Raw genomic sequence first — 23,409 nt, forward strand, 5'->3', positions numbered from 1 at the left:
GTTGGTGGTTTCCTCATGGCTCTGCCACTTGTCTGAGGGAGACAGGTATAATGCAGTTATCTGTTCTCTGTCAAACAAACAGCTATAAATGCTACACTTTGCTCTTTATTTTCAGACTCAAGTCAGCTAAAGGCACACAAAGCAGAGGACAGGAGGCGGCCCAGCTTCAAGTGAAGTGCAGGTGGAGTGGCGATCCAAAGCAGCTGGTTTCTTAGGCATAAGTGGTGACATACTGGGGCCCCATGTTCCCAAAGTAGGAACGTTCCCACTCACTCATGAGCTCGAAGTGTACAGGACGGCGGCAGAAGTTGCAGGCAGCTATAGATATATCCTGGAGGGGGAGTCCCACCTCAGTCCAGGCTTCTAGCATCTTCTCTGAAGGTGATGAGGGGAAGGGAGGGAAATAATTGGTTAGAGTATGTCTTAATCCCTGTGCCACATTGCAGATGTGCCAAGATATTGATCCCCTCCACCCTTTGAGATATCTCAGAACTAGAAATAGCCACATTAGTTTGCTCCTTTGTGTGATGGAATATTACCATTTGTGTATGGGTGCTCTGATGTATAAAAGTTTGAGAAGCACTCATGTGACATAATTTGAAGCTGTACTGGCCTGGCCTGAACCACTTCCTAAGTACATGACATGGTGTAACTCAAGAAGCGAATCCGTCTACTTGGAAACTCAGCCTGGTGAGGAAGATTACATTGACAGTAAATACACAGTGTCATCAGTATCGTGACCTGGGAGCCTGGGGCAGGGGTTTTTTCCTAGAAGGAGTGGGGAGCCCAGAGGACAGAACCTGACCTCTCTTGTCAGAAGTACCTCAGTTGTGTCCCGGGGCTCTGTCCCTGGCTCTTTTTTCATGCTTACTCTCTGTGTGATCTCATCTAGTTTCATGGCTTTAAACACCATGTATATGCTGGTGATTCTGAAATTTTCATATCTAGCCCAAAGGTCTTTCCTGAATTCTAGACTTATATATCCAATTGCCTTTCTATATCTTCACCTGGATATCTAGTAGGCATCTGTAACTTAACATGAGCATAACTGAGCTACTGATCTCCCTACCCTCCACCAAGTCTACCCTACTTTCAGCGATAACCATCTCAGTTGATGGCAATGCCAGTTGCTCAGTACAAAAATATTTGAGCTATCCTTTATTTTTCTCTTTCTTTCCTATGACACATCCAGTTTATTAGCAACAACCATTGGTTCTATCTCCAAAATCTGACCACTTCTTACCACCAATGCCATCCTCAGGTCTGAGCCACCATCATTTTTTCATTTTTGAATTCTGAAGATGTTTTATTAAAAAGCAAATTGTTTGCTACGTGACATCCTATGGCTTGGGAATTTTAATCCCTTCTTTTGTCACCATCATTCTTAACCTGGAATATCACAGTAGCCCCCTAATGGATCTCCCTGCTCCCACTCTTTCAGTCTGTTCTCAACATAGAAGTCAGAGAAACTCTTGAAACCTGAAGCAGATTCAGATATGTTAGTCAATCTGCTTAAATCCTTCAGAAGGCTTTCTATTTCAGAGTTCCCTGGTGGCTCAGATAGTAAAGCGTCTGCCTACAATGTGGGAGACCCAGATTCTATCCCTGGGTCAGGAGGATCCTCTGGAGGAGGAAATGGCAAACTACTCCAGTACTCTTGCCTGGAAAATCCCATGGACGGAGGAGTGTGGTAGGCTACAGTCCACGGGGTCGCAAAGAGTTTGACACAACTGAGTGATTTCACTTTTCTTTCACTTCAGAGTTAAAGCCATAACCCTTCCAGTGGCCTGCAGTACCCTACACTGTCTGATCCATATTGCTCCTCAGTTTTCTATCTCTTTCCCTCTTATTCACACTGTTCCATCCATACTCATCTACTTATTGTTCTTCAAATATAAGAGGAATACTGCTGTGTTAGGGTCTTTCCTGTTTTAGGCTGTTCTCTCTGCCTGGCATGCTCTTCTCTTAGATTTCTTTCCAGCTGACTCCTTCACTTCCTTTATATCTTTGCTCAAGTGGCACTTTGGTGGTCTGTGTCCGTAGCACTCTGTTTAAGGCTGCAACCTTCCTCTCCAGGCTAGCCCCTGTACCTGCCCCCAGGTACTTTCTATCCCCCTTTTCCTGTTATATTTTTCCCCATAAATGCTTAGAATTACCATGCTATTTAATTTGCACTTATTTTTAAGTGTTCCTTTTTAAATTATCTCCTTCTACTAGTATGTAAGCTCCAGAAGATTTTGTGTCTGTGTTGTGTAGTACTGAATCCACAGCACCTGGGACAGTATCTAGCACACAGTAGGTACTCTATAATTATGTGTTGAAAGAATGAGTGAAAGATGCCTGATTACATCTAGAAGATGGAAACAGGTAAGTCAGAGTAAGGGATGAGGGAAGGCATTCCACTTAGAAGGAAGCATCATTAACAAAATCCCAGAGGTAAGAGGCTAGAGCTAAGTGAGGGAACTGTAAGTCATTCAGAGTAGCTGGAGAAATAAAATGAATGTGGGGAAGAAGAGAAAGCATAGAATGCCATGTTGAAGGCATTGAATGCTATGCCAAGGAGGTTTGACTATTCTCCAGGCCAGTGTCTCCAGTTTGGGGGCTATACATCCTATTAGTACAAAATTTCTAATACCTACTTCCAATGTATGTATTTTTTATATACTACATACATATATCATTGTCAGTCTGTATATTAGAGATCAGTATCAGTAATGCTTAGTTTCCTATTTGTTGAGACAAAAAGTATACAATTCTAATAAATCCCCTTACCCTATGGATTATCTTGCATACCTCACCTTGGAGACCACTGCTCTAGTCTAGACAGTAGGGAAATATGAAGAGGTTTAAACTAGGAAGCTTATATGGTCAGATTTTTAGAAAAATCCCTCTGATGGTAAGTATGGATAAGGGATTAGAGAAAAGCACGAAAATTAGTTAGAAAGAAATCACATTGACATGGATTAAAGAAGTAGCAATAGAGAAATGAGATTTGAGAGAGACTGTAGAGAACATCTGCAAGATTTCATGATGGGTTGGCTATGACATTGAAGGACTGACTGGTGGAGTCATGGTGAATGCCTCATATTTCTTTCCTGCAAAAGCCCAGCATAAGTGGACACTTAGAAAACTGAGAATACTGAAAGCTCTGTAATTGAAGCCTAGCACAAAGAAGGCTGAGCAAGAGGTCCAGAAGTCTAAATCATTAGCTTAGAGAGGTGATAGATCTAGTGGTATGAGCATGGAGGTAGAAACAGACTCTCCAGTTCAAACCTAGTAGCTATGTGACTTTCGACCAGTTACTATGTATTTTGATACCTCAGTTTCTACATATATAAAATGGAAATGCTAATAATACCATCTCTACCCCATGAGGATTAGATGAGTTAATACATGTAAAGTATTTAGAAGAGTTCTTGACACATGGTAAGTACTTAATAAGTGTTGGCTAGCATTATTTGATGCTTTTAAATGAATGAATGAATGGCGTCTACCTGTCTTGTTTTCCCAGTACTCTCATTCTGCCTATGCTCCACACAAACAAAATGCTGTAGCTAATGTATGCCCTCCGTTTTCCTATCTCTAGGTCTGTGCTTATTGAATTCCCTTGTTCTGAAATATCCTTACACCATACCACGGGTACTTCAAGGTACAGCAGAAGGACTTCTTTACCTATGAAGCCTACTTAATTTTACCTTTCTTACCCTCTCTGGCCATAAATGAACACTTTCCTTTTAGCTCCCAGAGTACTGGAGCTCACCACACTGGACCAGTACCACCCATGTTTATGTCTGTCTCCTTTGCTATGCCATCAACTGCCTATGTGTCTTTCACGCAACAGACCTAGAATAAGAACCTGCTCTATGCTGGCCCTGTACCCAGAAGGAATCCAGTAAACTTTAGGTGAATTGGGCACCTTAAGGATAAAACCCAAGCTATTCAGCTCTACAAGCCTCCAAACTGTGTGTTGTCTTTGCAGATTCATAGGTAAACACTCCCCTACCTTATTCCATTCTTACTTTCCTACATTGCAGTAATATCTGCTTATTCTTGATATGTCCAAGGCTACTTCTCATCCTCTTCCTTGCCTTTCCCCATGCTCTTGCTTCTACTGGGAATATCTCTTCTGCATCCTCTTTCTTCTCTTGGTCCAATACCACACCCCTTCGCAAGACTCAGCTCAGGTTGTCACCTCCACTAAGAAGCCTATACTGAATCCCACAGGTTGCATCAGGCCCCTTTTCTGTTCATACACCTCCCCCATGCATTCTTTTTGTTGAACTTCAATCACCCCTTAAAGTCATTGTTTGAGTCTGCTGTGGTCTCCTCAACCAAACTGAAACCCTATGAGTATAGGAACTGTTTCTCATTCATTTATGACCCTAGTATAGGGTCTAGCACATAATAGATGTTTCAGAAATATATTTTTAAACTGAACGGCATCCACTGTCAACTTCTTAATGGTAATGGGGCTGAAGGAAAGAAGAGTGCTATAGACACCCATGTTGAGGACTTACCCACAAAGTCTTCCATCATCTGAGGGCTGTGGTGGGGGGAGGGTGCCAAGCGCAGCAGCTCCTCACCCCGGGGGACAGTTGGGTAGTTGATGGCCTGCACGTAGATGCCATGCTTGGAGAGCAGGAGATCACAGATCCTGCTGTTCAGCACTGCATCACCCACCTGGACCCAGGAGAAAAGCTTGTCAGTATCTGCTCCCCTGGCCCCACTATTGCTAGCTCTGTTAAGCAGGTGGAGGGAATCAGGTCAAGGAACTCCACTGAACTTGGGAGCATATATTTTCAAAAGAGTCTTAGTCAGTGGCAGGTCTAGAATCTCTTATCAAGGAGTTGCTCAGTGGCAGCAATCTGGCTTAAGATACATGCATCCCAATGTTCACAACAGCACTACTTACAATAGCCAAGACATGGAAACAATTCAAGTTCCCATCAACACATAATTGTCTTAAGAACATGTGGGGTGTGTATGTGTGTATACACACACACACACACACGCATATGTGCATACATGCATAAAATTGAATATTACTCAGCCACAAAGAAGTGAAATATTTTCATTTGTGGAAACATGAATGTACCTAGAGAATATTATACTAAGTGAAGTGAGTCAGACAGAGAAAGACAAATATATCACTTATATGTGGAATCTTAAAAAATAATGCAAATGAATCCATAACCAAAACAGAAACATACTCATAAAAAACAAACTTAAGGATGCCTAAGGGGAAAGAGGGGCTTCCCAGGTGGCTCAGTGGTAAAGAATCTGCTTGCTAATGCAGGAGACATGGGTTTGATCCCTGGGTTGGGAAGATCCCTGGAGAAGGAAATGGCAACCCACTCCAATATTCTTGCCTGAGAAATCCCATGGACAGAGAAACCTATGGCAGGCTATGGTCCATGGTGTCACAAAGAGTTAGTTGGACATGACTTAGTGACTAAACAACAACAATGAGTTATAAGGGAGGGATAAATTAGGAGTATGGGAATGACAGGGAGGGAACACAGCCCTGCCCATCAACAGAAAATTGGATTAAAGATTTACTGAACATGGCCCCACCCATCAGAACAAGACCCAGTTTCCCCCTCAGTCAGTCTCTCCCATCAGGAAGCTTCCATAAGCCTCTTATCCTTCTCCATCAGAGGGCAGACAGAATGAAAACCACAATCACAGAAAATTAACCAATCTGATCACATGGACCACAGCCTTGTCTAACTCAATGAAACTATGAGCCATGCCATGTAGGGCCACCCAAGACGGACGGATCATTGTGGAGAGTTCTGACAAAACTTGGTCCACTGGAAAAGGGAATGGCAAACCACTTCAGTATTCTTGCCTTGAGAACCCCATGAACAGTATGAAAAGGCAAAAAGATAGGACACTGAAAGGATGAACTCCCCAGGTTGGTAGGTGCCCAATATGCTACTGGAGAAGAGTGGAGAAATAACTCCAGAAAGAATGAAGAGATGGAGCCAAAGCGAAAACAACACCCAGTTGTGGATGTGACTGGTGATGGAAGTAAAGTCCAATGCTGTAAGAACAATACTGCATAGGAACCTGGAATGTTAGGTCCATGAATCAAGGCAAATTGGAAGTGGTCAAACAGGAGATGGCAAGAGTGAACATCAACATTTTAGGAATCAGCGAACTAAAATGGACTGGAATGGGTGAATTTAACTCAGATGACCATTATATCTACTACTGTGGGCAAGAATCCCTTAGAAGAAATGGAGTAGCCATCATAGTCAACAAAAGAGTCCAAAATGCAGTACTTGGATGCAATCTCAAAAATGACAGAATGATCTCTGTTCATTTCCAATGCAAAACATTCAATATCACAGTAATCCTAGTCTATGCCCCAACCATTAATGCTTAATAATCTGAAGTTGGATGGTTCTATGAAGACCACAAGACCTTCTAGAATGAACACCCAAAAAATATGTTCTTTTTATTATAGGGGACTGGAATGCAAAAGTAGGAAGTCAAGAAACACCTGGAGTAACAGGCAAATTTGGCCTTGGAGGACAGAATGAAGCAGGGCAACGGCTAATAGAGTTTTGCCAAGAGAATGCACTGGTCATAGCAAACTCCCTCTTCCAACAACACAAGAGAAGACTCTACACATGGATATCACCAGATGATTGACATTGAAATCAGATTGATTATATTCTCTGCAGCCAAAGATGGAGAAGCTCTACACAGTCAGCAAAAATAAGACTGGGAGCTGACTGTGGCTCAGATCATGAACTCCTTATTGCCAAATTCAGACATAAATTGAAGAAAGTAGGGAAAACCACTAGACCATTCAGGTATGACCTAAATCAAATCCCTAACAATTATACAGTGGAAGTGAGAAATAGATTCAAGGGATTAGATCTGATAGACAGAGTGCCTGAAGAACTATGAACAGAGATTCATGACATGGTACAGCAGACAGGGATCAAGACCATCCCCAGGAGAAAGAAATTCAAACAGACAAAATGGTTGTCTGAGGAGGCCTTACAAATAGCTGTGAAAAGAAGAGAAGTGAAAAGCAAAGGAGAAAAGGAAAGATATACCCATTTGAATGCAGAGTTCCAAAGAAGAGCAAGGAGAGATTAAAAAAAAAAAAAGCCTTCCTCAGTGATCAATGCAAAGAAATAGAGGAAAACAACAGAATGGGAAAGACTAGAGATCTCTTCAAGAAAATTAGAGATACCAAGGGAACATTTCATGCAAAGATGGGCTCAATAAAGGACAGAAATAGTATGGACCTAACAGAAGCAGAAGATATTAAGAAGAATACACAGAAGAACTGTACAAAAAAGATTTTCACAACCCAGATAATCATGATGGTGTGATCACTCACCTGGAGCCAGACATCCTGGAATGTGAAGTCAAGTGGGCCTTAGGGAAGCATCACTATGAACAAAGCTAATGGAGGTGATGGAATTCCAGTTAAGCTATTTCAAATCCTAAAAGATGATGCTGTGAAAGTGCTGCACTCAATATGTCAGCAAATTTGGAAAACAGCAGTGGCCACAGGACTGGAAAAGGTCAGTTTTCATTCCAATCCCCCTAAAAAAGCATTTCCAGAGAATGCTCAAACTACCGCACAATTGCACTCATCTCACACACTAAAAAAGTAATGCTCAAAATTCTTCAAGCTAGGCTTCAACAGTATGTGAACCAAAACTTCTAGATGTTCAAACTGGATTTAGAAAAGGCAGAGGAACCAGAGATCAAATTGCCAACATCTGTTGGATCATCAAAAAAGTGAGACAGTTCCAGAAAAACATCTACTTCTGCTTTATTAATTACACCAAAGCCTTTGACTGTGTGGATCACAACAAACTGTGGAAAATTCTTCAAGAGATGGGAAAACAAGATTACCTGACTTGCCTCATGAGAAATCTGTATGCAGGTTAAGAAGCAATAGTTAGAACTGGACATGGAACAACAGACTGGCTCCAAATTGGGAAAGGAGTAAGTCAAGGCTGTCTAAATGCTGGGCTGGAAGAAGAACAAGCTGGAATCAAGATTTCCAGGAGAAATATCAATCACCTCAGATATGCAGATAGCACCACCCTTACGGCAAACAAACAAACAAACAAACAAACAAACCAAAGAAGAACTAAAGAGCCTCTTGATGACAGTGAAAGGAGAGAGTGAAAAATTTGGCTTAAAACTCAACATTCAGAAAACTAAGATCTTGGCATCTGGTCCCATGACTTCATGGCAAATAGATGGGGAAACAATGGAAACAGTGACAGACTTTATTTTTTGGGGCTCCAAAATCACTGCAGATGGTGACTGCAGCCATGAAATTAAAAGGTGCTTGCTCCTTGGAAGAAAAGCTGTGACCAACCTAGACAGCATATTAAAAAGCAGAGACATCACTTTGCCAACAAATGTTCTGTCTAGTCAAAAGCTTTGTTTTTTCCAGTAGTCATGTATGAATGTGAGAGTTGGACTATAAAGAAAGCTGAGTGCCAAGGAATTGATGCTTTCAAATTGTGGTGTTGGAGAAGACTCTTGAGAGTCCTTTAGACAGCAAGGAGATCAGACCAGTCCATCCTAGAAGAAATCAGTTCTGAATATTCGTTGCAAGAACTGATGCTGAACATGAAACTCCAATACTTTGGCCACCTGATGCGCAGAACTGAGTCATTTGCAAAGACCATGATGCTGGGAAAGATTGAAGGCTGTTGGAGAAGGGTAATGACAGAGGATGAGATGGTTGGATGGCATCACCACTCAATGGACATGAGTTTGAGTAAGCTCAATGGACATGAGTTTGAGTTAGTGATGGACAGGGAAGCCTGGGATGCTGCAGTCCATGGGGTCACAAAGAATCAGACACTACTGAATGACTAAACTGAACTGAACTGATGGGATTAACAGATAAAAGTTACTACCCATAAAATAGATAAGCAACAAGGATTTACTATATAACACAGTGAACTAATGGAAAATAATCTGAAAAAAAATGTAACTGAATCATTTTGCTGTACACTTGAAACTAACACAATATTGTAAGTCAACTATACGCTGTGCTGTGCTTATTAGCTCAGTTTTGTCCAATACTTTGTGACCCCATGGGCTGTAGCCTGCCAGGCTCCTCTGTCCGTGGGATTCTCCAGGCAACAATACTGGAGTGGGTTGCCATGCCCTCCTCCAGGGGATTTTCCCAATTCAGGGACTGAACCTAGGTCTCCCTCATTGCACCCAGATTCTTTACTATCTAAGCCATCAGGAAAGCCCAGGAATGCTGGATTGGGTAGCCTATCCCTTCTCCAGGAGAACTTCCTGACCCAGCAATTGAACCGGGGCCTTCTGCAGTGGAGGCAGATTCTTTACCAGCTGAACTACCAAGAAAGCCCCAAGTCAACTATACTTCAATTTAAAAATTAAATGGGGTAGAAGTGTTTCTAGGGACCTTGTCTTGAAGCTGTTTGTAGAGGAAGCATACTTAGCTAGTATGTTAATTTGGGGTAGTTCTGAGTAAGAAGATAAAACCCCAAGTAACTTCTGGGGTGTTGTCACTGGGTTAATTAAACATATTTGCAAAAGTAGTGTTTCAAAGGAACACTGAACTAGCCCGAGGAACAGGACAGTCTACTAACCATGAGATAATAGCTAAGGAAAAAAAAAAGAAAAGACTAGTTAATCCAGAATGACTGATAATTTTCCAAAAGTGAAAGAAAACTGATGATAAGGAGGATGGTTAACAAGAAAACAGTTGGCAGGAACAGGTTTCAGTTTGCTGAGTGTGGGAAGGCTCCCAGGAGAAATGGTGGAGACAGCAATGGGCAATGTAGGACTCTCACCCGAATGGGGATGATGTGGCTGGGGCATGGGATGACAGGAAGGCCCCTGTCCATTAGTAGCTGACGCATGTGCTTGACATTGCGTTGGTGGGCCCTTCTCAGGGCTTGGCCCTCCTCTCCCTTGAGTAGTCGCACGGATTCCAGAGCTCCGGAGAGCACCATGGGAGGCAGTGAAGTGGTGAAGATGAAGCCAGCAGCATAGGAACGTACCGTGTCAACCAAGTCACGGGTGCTGGCAATGTAGCCACCCACACAGCCAAAGGCTTTGCCTGGAGACAAGGAGGAGAATGAAGAGGTTATGCACAGATCCCATTATCAGCCCCCTGAGGAACAGGGTAACTCACGGCAGTACACTAGAAGCTGGAGCTCCAGAGTCCCTTATCATGTTTCTTGTCTGTGACAAGCAGACAGAGCTGATAGTTGTGCTGCTTTGCGATAAGACTTGCAAGCCCTGCCGTGTGTAATGACTAGATATGCAGGAGCTGGGTGGGGACCTTCAACTGGTTAGATCCAAAAGTAGAGCTAAATGGAGCTTGGAACTGGGGTGGGGAAGGAGTTTTGATCCACAACTCCACTCATTGAGTTGAACTTGGTAATTTGGCCCAGCTCAAGGGTCTTCTCAAAAAATCTTCCAGACTTTGTCAGCAATTTTTCAGTGTGATGGGAGTGGGAGGAGAGAATCCAAGTGTTCTATAGCCTGGGCCATAAATTCTACGCAAATAGCTCTTGCAACTTTGTGGAGGAGGAAGAAAACGTTCTTCTAGGGACTTCCTTTCTGGATTGTATATAAGGGTAACCCAAGGGACTAACTCACCAAGAGTTCCAGAGATGATGTCAATCTTGTGCATAATTCCATCACGCTCTCCAATCCCAGCACCCCGGGACCCATACAGCCCTACAGCATGAACTTCATCCACGAAGGTCAGAGCTCCATACTGGTGGGCCACATCACACAATTCCTCAAGGGGACAGATGGCACCTGAGCAAAGTCATGAATAGAGGTAGATCATAACACTTCTCCAGCTCCATCTCCAGCATGGAATTTGTGGTGCATAACAACTATAGGTTGGGAAAGGGGGAGGGTGTGCACCCTTAGTTGGGGCTATGCCAGACTTCTTCATATGTGTTGATTGAGTTCACCGTACTCTTACCCAAGTTGTGTGTGTGTGCATTTTCCCCAGCCTGTGATTAAGGTTTACTTTTCTGTCTTTCTATTTTTACTTCATTCTGATAATATCTGTCCTCTTGTTTATGCTATTTGCCACCCTCTCTCTGCCTTTCCACCCCTCACAAGTCTGTGTATTTCCATCAACGATTGGCACTAGCCTACATGATGCCTTTGTTTAAATAAATTTAAAAAAATTCTCCTTTTGCTCCAGGTTAATGTTTTCAGATCTCACTCACCCTCTCTGCCAAGTGCTATTGTCAGCTGTGTCAATATTGTTTTTTCACTGGTCTTCCATATTTCTATCTTTCTGACTTTTTGCCACTCTCTCTTTTTATGGCTATTTCCAACTTTCTTTCTGTGTCTCCATTTTCTATCTCTGCCTTTGTTTTTTTCTCTCCTCTCCCCCCTTCCTCTGTCTCTTTGTCAGTGTCTCTATCCCTCCTTCCCTCACTCACCTTCCTCCTCACTTCTGTTCTCTCTTTCTTATTGTTTGTATCCCTTCATATCTACCTTTCTGACTTTAGACTTTTTTCTCTGTATCTCTGTCTCTTTCTGAGTTTCTTTGTGCCTCTGTTTCTGTCTTTTCTGTGTCTGTAGGAATATATTTGTTTCTCATCTCTGTCAGTGTTGTTACCTGAGGGTACCCTCCCATAGACTCGGTCTCAATGTATTGAATGAAAGTGAATTAGAAGTAATCTGTATGTTCCTGTACATTTTCCATGCAGATTTACCATTTTCCCCTGTTATTCTATGCTGATAATTGTTTATAAGGTCTTCAAATGTCTGTGAATTTCATGCACAGATTTTGTGACCAATCTACATATACAAGAACCCATACATCTCTCAGTCCCCATTCCTGGAAACTAATGGTGCAGGGAAGTGGAATACAACAGAAACTTCTTCATGTGGGAACAGGGACTCCAGGCTAGGATTAAAGTTTGTGAGCAGCTGGTGGGACAACAGGAGGGGAAAAAACCACAAGAGTTGGAGTCCAAGACTAAGAGGACAGTGTAATAGTTCAAGCATCATTTCAATGGGAGGAATTCAGCCCTAAGTTGACAGTTTTGGCAGGGTTTCCACCATTCACTAAATAAAGAACCATTCATTTGCAAATGTAAGGAAGTAGAATGGCCCCAACATTCATTGTTTCTGGTTTTCACTACAGAAATAATGATTTAGAGTAGTCTCAGTGGTAGAAATATGATCATTGCTGGTTGTAGAAATGTGGATGAGGGCATGACAGTAAGTTTTTATATATATTGACTCATTAAATACTCTCAGTCACTCTATTAATTATCATCTCAATTTTTAAAGATAAGGCAACTGAGACACAGCAATTAAGAAACTTGTCCAAGCTAGTAAGTTGTCATGCTGGGATTTGAACATGGATAGTTTGATTCAACAGCTTGTGCATCACCATTACTTGATGTGATGGCACTTACACTGGCTAAATCAGAGTGGACTCTCCTTTGTTTCACTTGGAAAAGTGACAAATTGAAATGAATTGAGGATCTCTTCACTTTAATAAACCCAGAAGATTATCCCTAAAATAGATGATTTCTGCCTAAGAGGGACAACAATACAGTGATTTGAGCATTGTTTCAGTTGGGGAAAGGAAAGAAGTAGGGTGATAAAGGTGATTTATTTCTACTTAGATCATGATAAATAGAATGTCTTCCATCATCTCTTTCAAGCAGATATTTTACCTTGAGGAAAGCTGAAGTTCAGAGAGTTAAGAGTTACCCAAGGTCACTGAGCTGGTAAATGCTAGAGGTAGGACTTGAACCAAGATCTGTCTGACTTGAAAACCTGTTTTGATTTCCAGTGCTACATATTGGACCCTAAAAAGTCTCCTAGGTACTGGTTTGTGAAAATTTTTGCTGCAGGAACCAGACACTGGGATGATTGATCTGCACATCATTTCTAATGGAAGGAGCATCGTATGAAGGAATTGGACTCATACATCCTAGGGTTCAGATACACACTTTGGCACCAGTTTACTGAGCCAGCCAAGGTAACTTGGGTACTCTCTCTGTGCTTCATTTTCTTAAACTTTGAAATCAGTGTAATAGCCGTCTCCATCCTTTGGCATTTACTGGCTATGTGATCTTGGGCAAGTCACTTCACTTCTTTGTGTCTCAGTTTCCTCATAGAAATAGAGTAATAATAGCACTTACCTCAGAATTTTTGTGAAGATTAAGTGAATTAATACATGTGAAATACTAATAATTTTGCTTGGTACATAATAAACATTCTATAAATGTTAGTTATTATCATTATCATCTTTGTTTTTGTGAGGCCAATGTTAGTAAACATGCACTCACACATATGCTTACCATCCATGGAGTGAACAGTCTCGAAGGCCACAATTTTGGGTGTCTCAGGGTTGGACTTCTTTAGAAGTTTCTTCAGGTGGTCAGGGTCATTGTGCCTGAAGACAAACTTGGCTGCTCCACTATTGCGGATACCTTGGATCATGGAAGCATGGTTGCCTGCATCCGAGTAAATCTCGCACCCTGAAGAACCAGATGCATAATGCTTAAGCTTCTATCCCAGTATTCACATTTCAACTTCAAGATTGACTTGGCAGGAGCAAAGAGCTAATCCTTTCCTCCATTTGAAGCCTCTGCTCAGCTTCTCCCTCCTCCGGAAGCCTTTGTAACACCTCCTCCTCTTTTGGAAGAACTCCTCTGCCCTGAAATTCTGGCCCCTACACTCTTCTCTCCAGGCATTTTAACCCTGGCTTGGACTTTGGTTCTCTTGGGGTGGAGGAAATTTAAATTTCCCAAGAATGCTCTAGAGTTTCCTGAGAACAGGGCTTACATTCCTATTCCCAGACACCAAGATTAAGCCTTAGAAAGGAGTTTATCCCAGGGAATGTTTGTTAACTTGGACTGATGATATATTCTTCCTGATTTAGATGAAATCCCACCTTTTCCTGATAGCATACTTCTGCTCATAGTTACTGGGTAGATACTTAGACTTTCACAGTTTGAATCATAACCTCATTACAAGTCAGAGCTAGAAGGGCAATTGATGACCATGGAATCTAGTCACTTTAATGTATAAGTGAGGAAGCTAAGTCTAAAGAAGGGGAGACTTTTTGTCTAGGACCTGAGGAATCCAGGGCTTTTTACTGGACAATGGTGGGGAACAAGTAGAGGTGGGAAATTGGCAGATGGAATTGATTCCTGGGCCCCTGAACCTGCACTGACATCAAGGAATTGTGGCCTTATATTAGAGTAAGGGATCACTTCTACCTGTAGAAATCAGGCATGACTTCCTGGAGAACCTGCTGTGAAAGATAAGTAGACTGGAAGTTTCTTGGGAGCAGGGGCCACAACTTTTTATCTTTCTGTTTCTGGTACCCAGATTAAGTCTAAGTACAGTAGATGTTAAGCAAACCTTTTTTGAATGAATGGATTAAAAAAACAGAATTACTGAATTTTAAGTGAGTGAATGAGTATGTGAATTAGTATATTACTGAATGAAAGAATGTGAGGAGAGGTGTCAAAAGATGAGCCTGAAGAGGTAGGTAGAGGCCAGATTATTGAAGGCTTTTAGAAGGCATGATAAAGAGAAGGGCAGCAGGAATCTATTAAAGGGTTTGGGTCAGAGGAATAACAAAGATGGGCTTTTATTTTTAAAATATCATCTAGTTCTTGTGAAGAATATGTTGTAGGAAGGCAAAGGTGAAATCAGGAAAATGATGTTGGTCTTAGGATGGTGGCAGAGGAAATGAAAAGAAGTTGAATTCTAATGGCTGAAGGAGTTCACTGAAGACATTTCCAAAGATATTGGCTTGAGTTGGGGTTATGTGTGGTCTTGAAAAAAGTTTCTAAGAAGCAGTAGAGATGTTTATAGTGTGCTGAAATTTTTTCAAGAAGTGAGGAAATGGGTAGCAAGTGTGGAGACTTTTCTCAAGCAGTTTGCCTGTTATAAGGAGGAGACAGAATGGCAGTAACTAGAGAGTGAAGAGGAAAAAAAATTTTTTGAGATGCAAGAGACTTCAACATGTTTAAAGAGCAGGAGAGGCTAAAGCTACAGGAAGGAGAGAGGGAACTCATAGATCAAGATTCCTGATGAGGTAGAGGATGCACAGAGTACTGATGTAAGAATTAGTCAACAAGAAAAATGGCACCTCTTCTATAGTGGCAGGAGATAAAGAATGAAAAGAGGCCATGTGAGAATGCTCATGAGTTTATAGGTAGTTTGAGAGAGGCTAAAGATACAGGAAGGAGAGAGGGAACTCATAGATCAAGATTCCTGATGAGGTAGAGGACGCACAGAGTACTGATGTAAGAATTAGTCAACAAGAAAAATGGCACCTCTTCTATAGTGGCAGGAGATAAAGAATGAAAAGAGGCCATGTGAGAATGCTCATGAGTTTATAGGTAGTTTGAGGCAAGAAGTTGCAGACATTGCTGCCTAGGGTCTTCTGTTTTCTGTGTGGTAGGAGATGAAGTAATCTGCTGTGGGTGGAGGTGAGGTGGAGGTGTAAGAAAGCTGAAGAGAATGGGGTTTGGCAAAGTTTCCTTGGTGACTTGGAGGGCTGACTATGGAAACAGAATTGCCAGAAAGCATAGAGGACAGTAGAGGTTGGGGAATGAATTATTAGTGGCTCCCATCTAAGTAATTATATAATATCAGTATTGACACAGAGAAGGTGGAGAGTTGCATTTATCTGGGATTGGCCTATGATGGAAGAATGATAGGCATATGAGTTGAGGACATTACTGGTTAGAGGATGTGAGAGTGGGAAGATGGGATTCGGATGAGATCTGGTGTACAAGTGAAGGAATTAGCTTTAGGCAAAAGGAGACATGTGTCTTCAATTTGTAAAAGGAAAAAATGAAAAAGGGTAGATGAACAGTGAGATAAATTTGTGGGTTTAGTGGCTATAAGTTAAGGGACCTCCTGTTTGGTGGCTTCTGTTTTATTTGTGTTGTAAGATGTGAGATTATTTGCTAAGAGTGAAGGAGAAGGTAGCCACAGGTTTTAGAAGGGGAAAGAAAGTTTGAAAAAGCTGATATAGGAATATAAAAGGACTATTTATAAGTGTTGAGTTCAATTGAGTTAGGAAATGACAAATTTATGATGTTACCCTTCAGTGAGGTTAGGATGTAGTCATCTAGTGTTGAGGGTATGCAGGGTGGGTAAGAACAAAGGGCAATGGGAGCAAATGAACTCACAAGCCAGGGAAGGGCTGATGGAGACAGTAAGCCTGGATGCAGAATACTAGCCCTGAACAAAGTTTTGGCTCTGGGCTTACCTGGCAAGATCTTGGCCAAGGTGAAGAGAGTGGAGTCATTGGCCACAAAGCAGGAAGAGAAGAGCAGGGCTGAGTCCTTCTGGTGCAGCTCAGCCAGCTCTTGCTCCAGCTCTACATGGAACTTACTGGTACCCGAGATGTTGCGGGTGCCACCAGCTCCAGCTCCATGGCGCTGCAGGGTCTCTCTGGCCAGGAGAAAACAGGGGAGACAAGGAGAAGAAACTCTTGTCAGATACTGATAAACTGTGTAGATTTCTCTTCCTTGATAGGGGTCAATATTAACTTAGTGATTCTCTATGAGTTGTGTCCTATATGACAAAGTAGAGGTCAGTATGGGGCCAATGGGGAGAAATGGACATTCCTTCTTAGGCTGAAAGCACTCAGGGAGAGAAGAAGAAGCTAGATTGGTCTTGACTAGCTTGGAAGATCTTTTAGAGGAGGTTGCACACCATCTCTGGTAATACTCATTCTGTAGCCAGAGTCAGAATTCATGGAGAGTGCAACTTGTTCGGTTTCTCATCCTCTTCTTTGTAGCACTGGACACCAAAGAGTTTGGAAAACTAAGCTTGTTGATTTAGTTCCTGTCCAAGGATTAGATTTGTTGAAAGACCTCAAGACAAAAGGGGTGTTGGGTGGAACCCAGGTTTCCACTGTCAGCTCTGCCTTTTCCTTCTATGTGTGGCTTTGGCTCTTCTCTGGTTATCTCCCTGTGGGCTCATCATGGCTCAGACCCTAGTACTCACTGTGTGGCTTGCAAGACCCGAGGGTGCCGGCTCATGCCCAGGTAGTCATTACTGCACCAGACAGACACATCCTTTGAGGCCACAGATGCCTCAAAGAAGTGTTCAGCAAAGGGGTATGCATCAGCCCAGCGATTCACAGTCTTGAAAACACGATAGGTGTGGTCCTGTTTCTTCTCCATGATTTTGTCCTTAAAAAACTGGTCATAACCAAAGACATGGTCTCCTGTAGGAGTAGAGATGGGGATGAAAAGAATTCATTTTAAATTACTTCCTGGCTAGTCCATATTTTATTTAATGCAATTGATTTGGAGTTCTCCAGTTCTCTTTCCATTTATTCATTTATTTAATCAGTCATTAACTTACTGGGTCACATTACTGCTCTACTATTTAATTCAACCATCCCTTTGCTTACTCACTGACTCATTCACTTATTATACATTAACTCAGGCCTCCTACCCCTTGCATGGCCTCATTTCTTTTCCCAAGGTTAGTATGGCACCCTCCTTCCGTAAGTACCACCTCAAGTTTCAGTGGGAAGAGTGTTGATGGGTCTAGTTCTAGTCATAGTTCTGCTACTTCCTAGTTGTGTAATATTGGCAAGTCATGAATCCTCTTAGTCTTAATTTCCTCACCTATAAAATGGGGCTAATAATATCTTCATTGCAGAATTATGACCATCTGATGACAAACAGAATGTAATACATCCAATCTAATATCTGGCACATAGTACTATTATTGTGGCTATTGTAATACAGTAGTATAGTAGTAGTAGTAGTAGTAAGAATAATAATTTTAAATAATATTATTATAACCAACATTTAATAAGTGCCTCTTACATGTAATACCCTCTCTTAGTAACTTTATAGATATCATTTCATTTATTCTTTATAATAATGCTATGTGGAAATTTCTATTAGCATCTCCATTTTACAAATGAGGAATAGTCTACTTCTTTAACCACTACAAAATGGAGCAACCTTATTTTTAAGACTGAAATATAATGTATGCCACCAGGCTTATTAAGCTCCAGAACTCTATCCATGAGACAGAAGTCATTGTTTGCAGATGGCAACTTATACGGTAGGAGTGTACATTAGTAACATCTTTGCTGCAGGGATGTTTGGAACTATGTACCAAGAGTTTTCAAAATGCACATGCTGACATACCTAGGGAAATGTTTGCAGCATGTTTAGCACAAAACTTGATATCCAGAATTTATGTTTTAGAAACTCTGAAAATTATTATGTAAAATTTTAACCCAATAGAAAAGTGGGCAAAGAATATAACTATACCATTTAATAAATGTAGTAAAAAGATGCTTAATCAGGGAAAACCAACTGCAAAAACAATTTTTCACTCATCAAATTGATAGAGATTTAAAAGTTTGATACTCTCAAGTGCTGGAGAGTATGTGAGAATATGGATTCTCTTTGATAATTAGTACACCACTTTGGAGGACCAGTTGGCAATATTTATTAATATTGAAAGTGTGTACACCTTCACATCCTGAGATTTCCACCTCTTAGTGTCTACTGTAGAGAAACATTTGCCTATCTACATGAAGAGGTACATTCAAGGATGTTTGTTGCACCACTGTTTGTAAGAGAAAAAACTGGAAGCAACCCAATTGAGGAATAGCTAACTAGTTTCTAGTATAGCCATATATAGTCTAAGAATACTATATATAATCTTTGGGTACATTTATATGTATGTAAAACCAACATACAATATAAAGTGGAAAAATACACACAAAAATTGGTATAATTACATGAAGATGCTTGGTTGATTAAATGATGTTGCATTCATGCTGCAGAACACAATTCAATCATTTATAATTATTATGCAGCTCTATGTTTAGGGGCATGGAATAATGCCCATGACATATTGGTAAATGAACAAAGAACAACAACAAACTGGAGCTGGAATGAGATCACATTTCTAATAAAAACATGTATGTGGAGGGAAGTGTAGTTTTGTACGTGTGTGTTCAGTCATAGGAAAATATCTGGAAAAAATATAAGAAAAAATTAATGGTGGATGGTGGAGCTCTGATTTATATTTCCCTCTTTATATTCATTTCGTATTGGGAAAATAAAACAAATTCTGTTATGAAAAATTATTATAAACACACATAAGATAAGGGGAAAAGTTCTCTGTGAAGGATGAGTGTTTCTGAGGGAAGCATGGAGAAGAAATGATAGGAATACATCTAATATTTAATGAAACTTCATAACAAGTTAGAGGCACTTCTGTAGGTGTAATTTTATTTCCTTCTTGTAATAACTTGTTGAGGTATTAAAATCTCACTGCAAGTATATGACTTACTTTCCAAAGCATGTAGATCCAGCAAGTTCCAGCATTAAAATTTAAACTCAGACTCCCCTGGGCTCTAAAGTAATTCTTTGCCATTTCCTCTGCTGTGTCAGTGCACAGCATTTCATCATTCCTTCCATATTCCTACCCCCTTTTACTTCCACCTCAGCAAACTCACCAGCCATGTTGTTCTGAATCAGGTGTGTGACCTTCTCTGAATTTTCCTCTGGTTCTTGGGGACTGGAGAATGGCTTCCTCAGGCTGGTTGAGGCCAGAGAGATGGGCAAGTCTGAGAGGGAGTATGGGATCCAGTGGCCATGAAGAGAGGGAGGGGAGGGAAAGAAAGAATGTGCTGTCTTCTTTAAACTCAATACAACATATATAAATTCAAGGTTAGGAAGTAGAGAAGCCTTGAACAGAGAGAAGAAATATTCTGAAAAGTAAGCTTTTTCTCATCTCCCCAAGTGGAGACTTATATGTCATGAAACCATTCATAAGGTGAATTACACTTTTCTTCACTAGGACTTTCCTTGGGTGCGATAACTGGAGCAGCCATGCTGAGTCTTGCACTTGAAAGATATATGCAGGATAGTGTCCCTTACTCTTCTTTTCTTTAAGTCATTAGAATTCAATTTTGAAAATTTTTGCCATACATTGACACGAATCAGTCATGGATTTACATGTGTTCCCCATCCCACTGCAATATTGTAAAGTAATTAGCCTCCAACTAATAAAAATAAGTGGAAAAAAAGTAAATAAAAAAGGAAAAAAATTGAAAATTTTACTCTTAATTATATCCCACAAAGTTCTGTGAAAGATGTTGACAGTATGGCCAACTCTCAAGTGTGATTATCTTGAATGGTTTGCATCAATTGAATTGACCTGACCTCAATACTCATCTAGAGAATGTACCTACTTCCAAAACTTACTCTTTCATGCAAACCCAGATTGTCATAGAGTAGTGTTGCTTATATGTGGGAGCCCAGCCTGTTGGAATCCATTTAGTCACTTGGGAGAGAGGAGGCAGAACTCTAACAGGCTCATTTTAGACTAATAGCTAAAAGTTATAGAAGCATGCATAGGTGTTGGGGAGGGTGAATTTCAGTGCACAGTTTAAGCTATTGCCTACCATGGTTCTTCTAGAAAAGACTAGACTTCCATCAGGGAATGTGTACCAGTTGCCTTTGGATTAGCCTAGCTCAGGACCATGATAAAATGAAATCAAGCATTAGATGTAGATGTTAGATGAAGTGGAACTTAACTCCAACCTGTCTTGAAAATTTTCACGTCTTCCTGGACTTCTGGGGCTGCTTTTTGCACAATTTTACTCTTCCCATCCTGGAGTTCCAACAGCATGAAGGGACAGTGGCTCTTGGCCCAAGATGGAGAATCTATGCAAAGAGAGTAAGTGGTAGTGAATTTCTAGCTATAAGTTTCTAGCTGTGAATTTAACAATGGTCACTGAGATGTACTGTATCTAAAAGCTCTATCTCAGGCTATGGTAGAGACACAGAGATGGATGTATCTGGTCCCTGTGCTAAGGGAGTTCCTAAGTTGTTGGGAATGGCACATACTGAAGACACATTATAAACAGTGCTGGGATAGGAGGGAAGACATGGGCTAGAAGAGGGAAGGGACATGACCCAGAATTGTAATTAGACAGGCTGGAAGTCTAGGCAGGCTTCAGAGAGGAGATGGTGTCCAAGTTAAATGTTACATGAGAAGTTTGAGATGCTCTGGAAAAGATAATGGGACAGAGTTATTTGGCAGGAGCAAAGACATAGGAACTTAAAATGATAGTTAATCCAGACAATTTTAAGTAGTTTTAGAATGACTGGAGTATATAGAATGTGAGGTGCATGAGAATGAGACTCTTTTTAGAGATACTGACATAAGTCAGAAGTGAGGTGTATTTTTAGGTCAGCTTATTCTTCTTTGACACTTTTCACATGAACCTTCCCAGTTATTAGGTAACGATGACCAGTATGACTTGGAGTCTTATCTCTAGGACCCAGACATTTCCCCCCATTTGTCAGCAGTGACTTCTTACCCGCTCCAGCCTTGGTTGCCTTAAGGTGGATTTGAGAACAACTTGGTCCTTGGGTGGCCAGAATGGGACAACGTCCAATACCAAACAGGAACTGGTGAGTCTTAATCATCTTACCCAGGAGGCCTGTGGGGCTCCGGATAAGCACTGGGCAGCGCTGTAGCAACATGGCTGCTGTCACCATCTCGAGCCTGAAGTTCTGCATAAGATGTGGAAGAGATGAGATTCCACTATGAAGGCCTGGCCAAAAGCCAAGGGTCATTCTTATATTTGATACTTTGCCTTTAGCTTCTCACCTAATGCTTACTCCCCTCCCCAGAAATGCCTTTACTGTTATTTCAGGGTAAGAAATTTCCCAATCTTAAAATGTACCAATGGGGCATCTGAGAGGAAGAAACAGGAAACTGATCATTAGACCAAAGAGGTAAAGAAATGAGTTCCCACTGGAGGTAAGAAAGCCTGAATTCTGATTGTTTTAGACTTGTCTACTGACCCACTCTGTGATGGTACCTATCACTGAAGTATGACTGTGTGTGGTAGGATGAGTTGACCACCCACCAACCCTTTGATCAACACTTAAGGCTAAGACTTTTTCTAAGAATATTGGCCTCAGCCAAATGAAGATTCAACCTGCTAATGCAGACAGATGCCATTGACCAGGGCTCCTGAGGCTTGGCTAGGAGTCTTTCCTGAGCAGGCCCAGCCAGAGAGACAAGCTTGAGGCCACAGGTACCAAGTTAAGTAGATTCAGGAAATAGCATGAAAGGGTACATGTCCCACCAGACTGGTATGTTACTATCTTTGGATTTGCTCCTGGATTTTGGAAAAGCACAAGTAGAGATATAGGTGATAACAAGCAAGCCCCAAGGGATCTGGGAAACATCTATTGGTGAATGAAAGAGGCAGAGACTAAAATGGATATTCATTGACTATTTTATCCAAATTTATTCAATAAACATTTATTGAATTTAAATAAGTATTTATTGAATTTATTAAATATTTATTCAATAAATGTTTATTGAATTGGGGAGTAAATTAATGAATGAGCAGGAACTCAAAGGGAAAAGAATATGGAAAGAGGCATAAGAAATGAAAAGTTAAGAAAGATAAAAGGCAGAAAGTAATAGAAAACAAAGGTGCAATGGTAGTGATGGAGTTAGAACAATAGAAAGATCAAAGCCAGAAGGAAAGGGGACAGGTAGAGATAAGAACAGGAAGAAAATGACTGATCCATAAAACAGAGGACAAGAGGATGATGGAAAATACAGGAGGCAGGGAAAGAGACTGAGATGAGACAAAGAGAATGAAAAAGAAGATAAAAGAGTAGAGAGGAGAGGAAAAGGATGGAGGAGAGGAATTGAGTAACAGAGCAGAAGTAGAGTTAGAAACAGATAGACAGAAGGACAAAAAAGGGATATGAGGCAAAAATCAAGGAACATGCAGAAATATACAAAGACTCAGAAAACTAGGAGCAGGAGAGGAGAGAATCCAGCAGGGATAGAGAGTCAGTCAGCACAAAGGTAAAGGAGAAATTCTATCAGAGACTGGGGAGATGGAGAAGAACAACAAAGAAGAGTTAGGTGAAGAGGAATTGGCCCTCCCTACTGAGAGAGATGAAAGTGAGACTGAGTGACAAGGGGAAGGGAGTAGAGACAAGATCAAAGGATAGAGACAGAGAGGTGGCTAAGGGGCGTTGGGGGTTGGGATGAGGGAGGAATGAGAGATGTAAAAGGAAAGAGAGCCACAGATAACAAGAGGGAGAAGTAGATTAAAAGAAAAAGCACAGCATCCAGCATCAGAGAGTGGGCCAAAATATGGGACAGGATAATAGGGGAAAGATGGAGGAATGTTTGAAGACTAAGGGCCTGCCACCACCAGGAGAGCTACTGAGTAGAACCCAACAACACCTCTACTATTTAAGGCCTTATGTTTTGAGGGAAAAGTGAGCAGGAGGAGCTCATGCCATGTTATTATATGGCAATATCCTTCATCTCTTACTGAGCAATACCCCTCCCTTCTAGATCTCACAGAGCAAACACCCT

The 23,409-nt window shown here is 41.2% G+C and overlaps 1 protein-coding gene across 2 annotated transcripts; it reads right to left on the reverse strand.

Annotated features, from left to right (window-relative positions):
• Positions 1 to 89: 89 nt before the first annotated feature.
• ALAS2 (5'-aminolevulinate synthase 2) lies at positions 90 to 21,560 on the reverse strand. Of its 2 annotated transcripts, XM_020901841.2 has the most exons (10): positions 21,371 to 21,551; positions 20,589 to 20,711; positions 19,499 to 19,609; positions 17,008 to 17,230; positions 16,265 to 16,449; positions 13,329 to 13,508; positions 10,639 to 10,803; positions 9,825 to 10,093; positions 4,518 to 4,680; positions 90 to 375 (listed from the first exon to the last, which is right to left on the reverse strand). In XM_020901841.2, the coding sequence occupies exons 1-10, from the start codon at positions 21,549 to 21,551 to the stop codon at positions 212 to 214; spliced, it is 1,764 nt and encodes a 587-aa protein (XP_020757500.1). In that variant the 3' UTR covers positions 90 to 211. The 2 variants fall into 2 exon arrangements, with proteins under 2 accessions (XP_020757500.1, XP_020757501.1); XM_020901842.2 differs by lacking the exon at positions 19,499 to 19,609 and having other exon boundaries at positions 21,371 to 21,560.
• Between the last annotated feature and the right edge of the window lie 1,849 nt (positions 21,561 to 23,409).

This window comes from Odocoileus virginianus, unplaced genomic scaffold (genome assembly GCF_023699985.2).
Source record: "Odocoileus virginianus isolate 20LAN1187 ecotype Illinois unplaced genomic scaffold, Ovbor_1.2 Unplaced_Scaffold_14, whole genome shotgun sequence".
Taxonomy (NCBI): domain Eukaryota; kingdom Metazoa; phylum Chordata; class Mammalia; order Artiodactyla; family Cervidae; genus Odocoileus; species Odocoileus virginianus.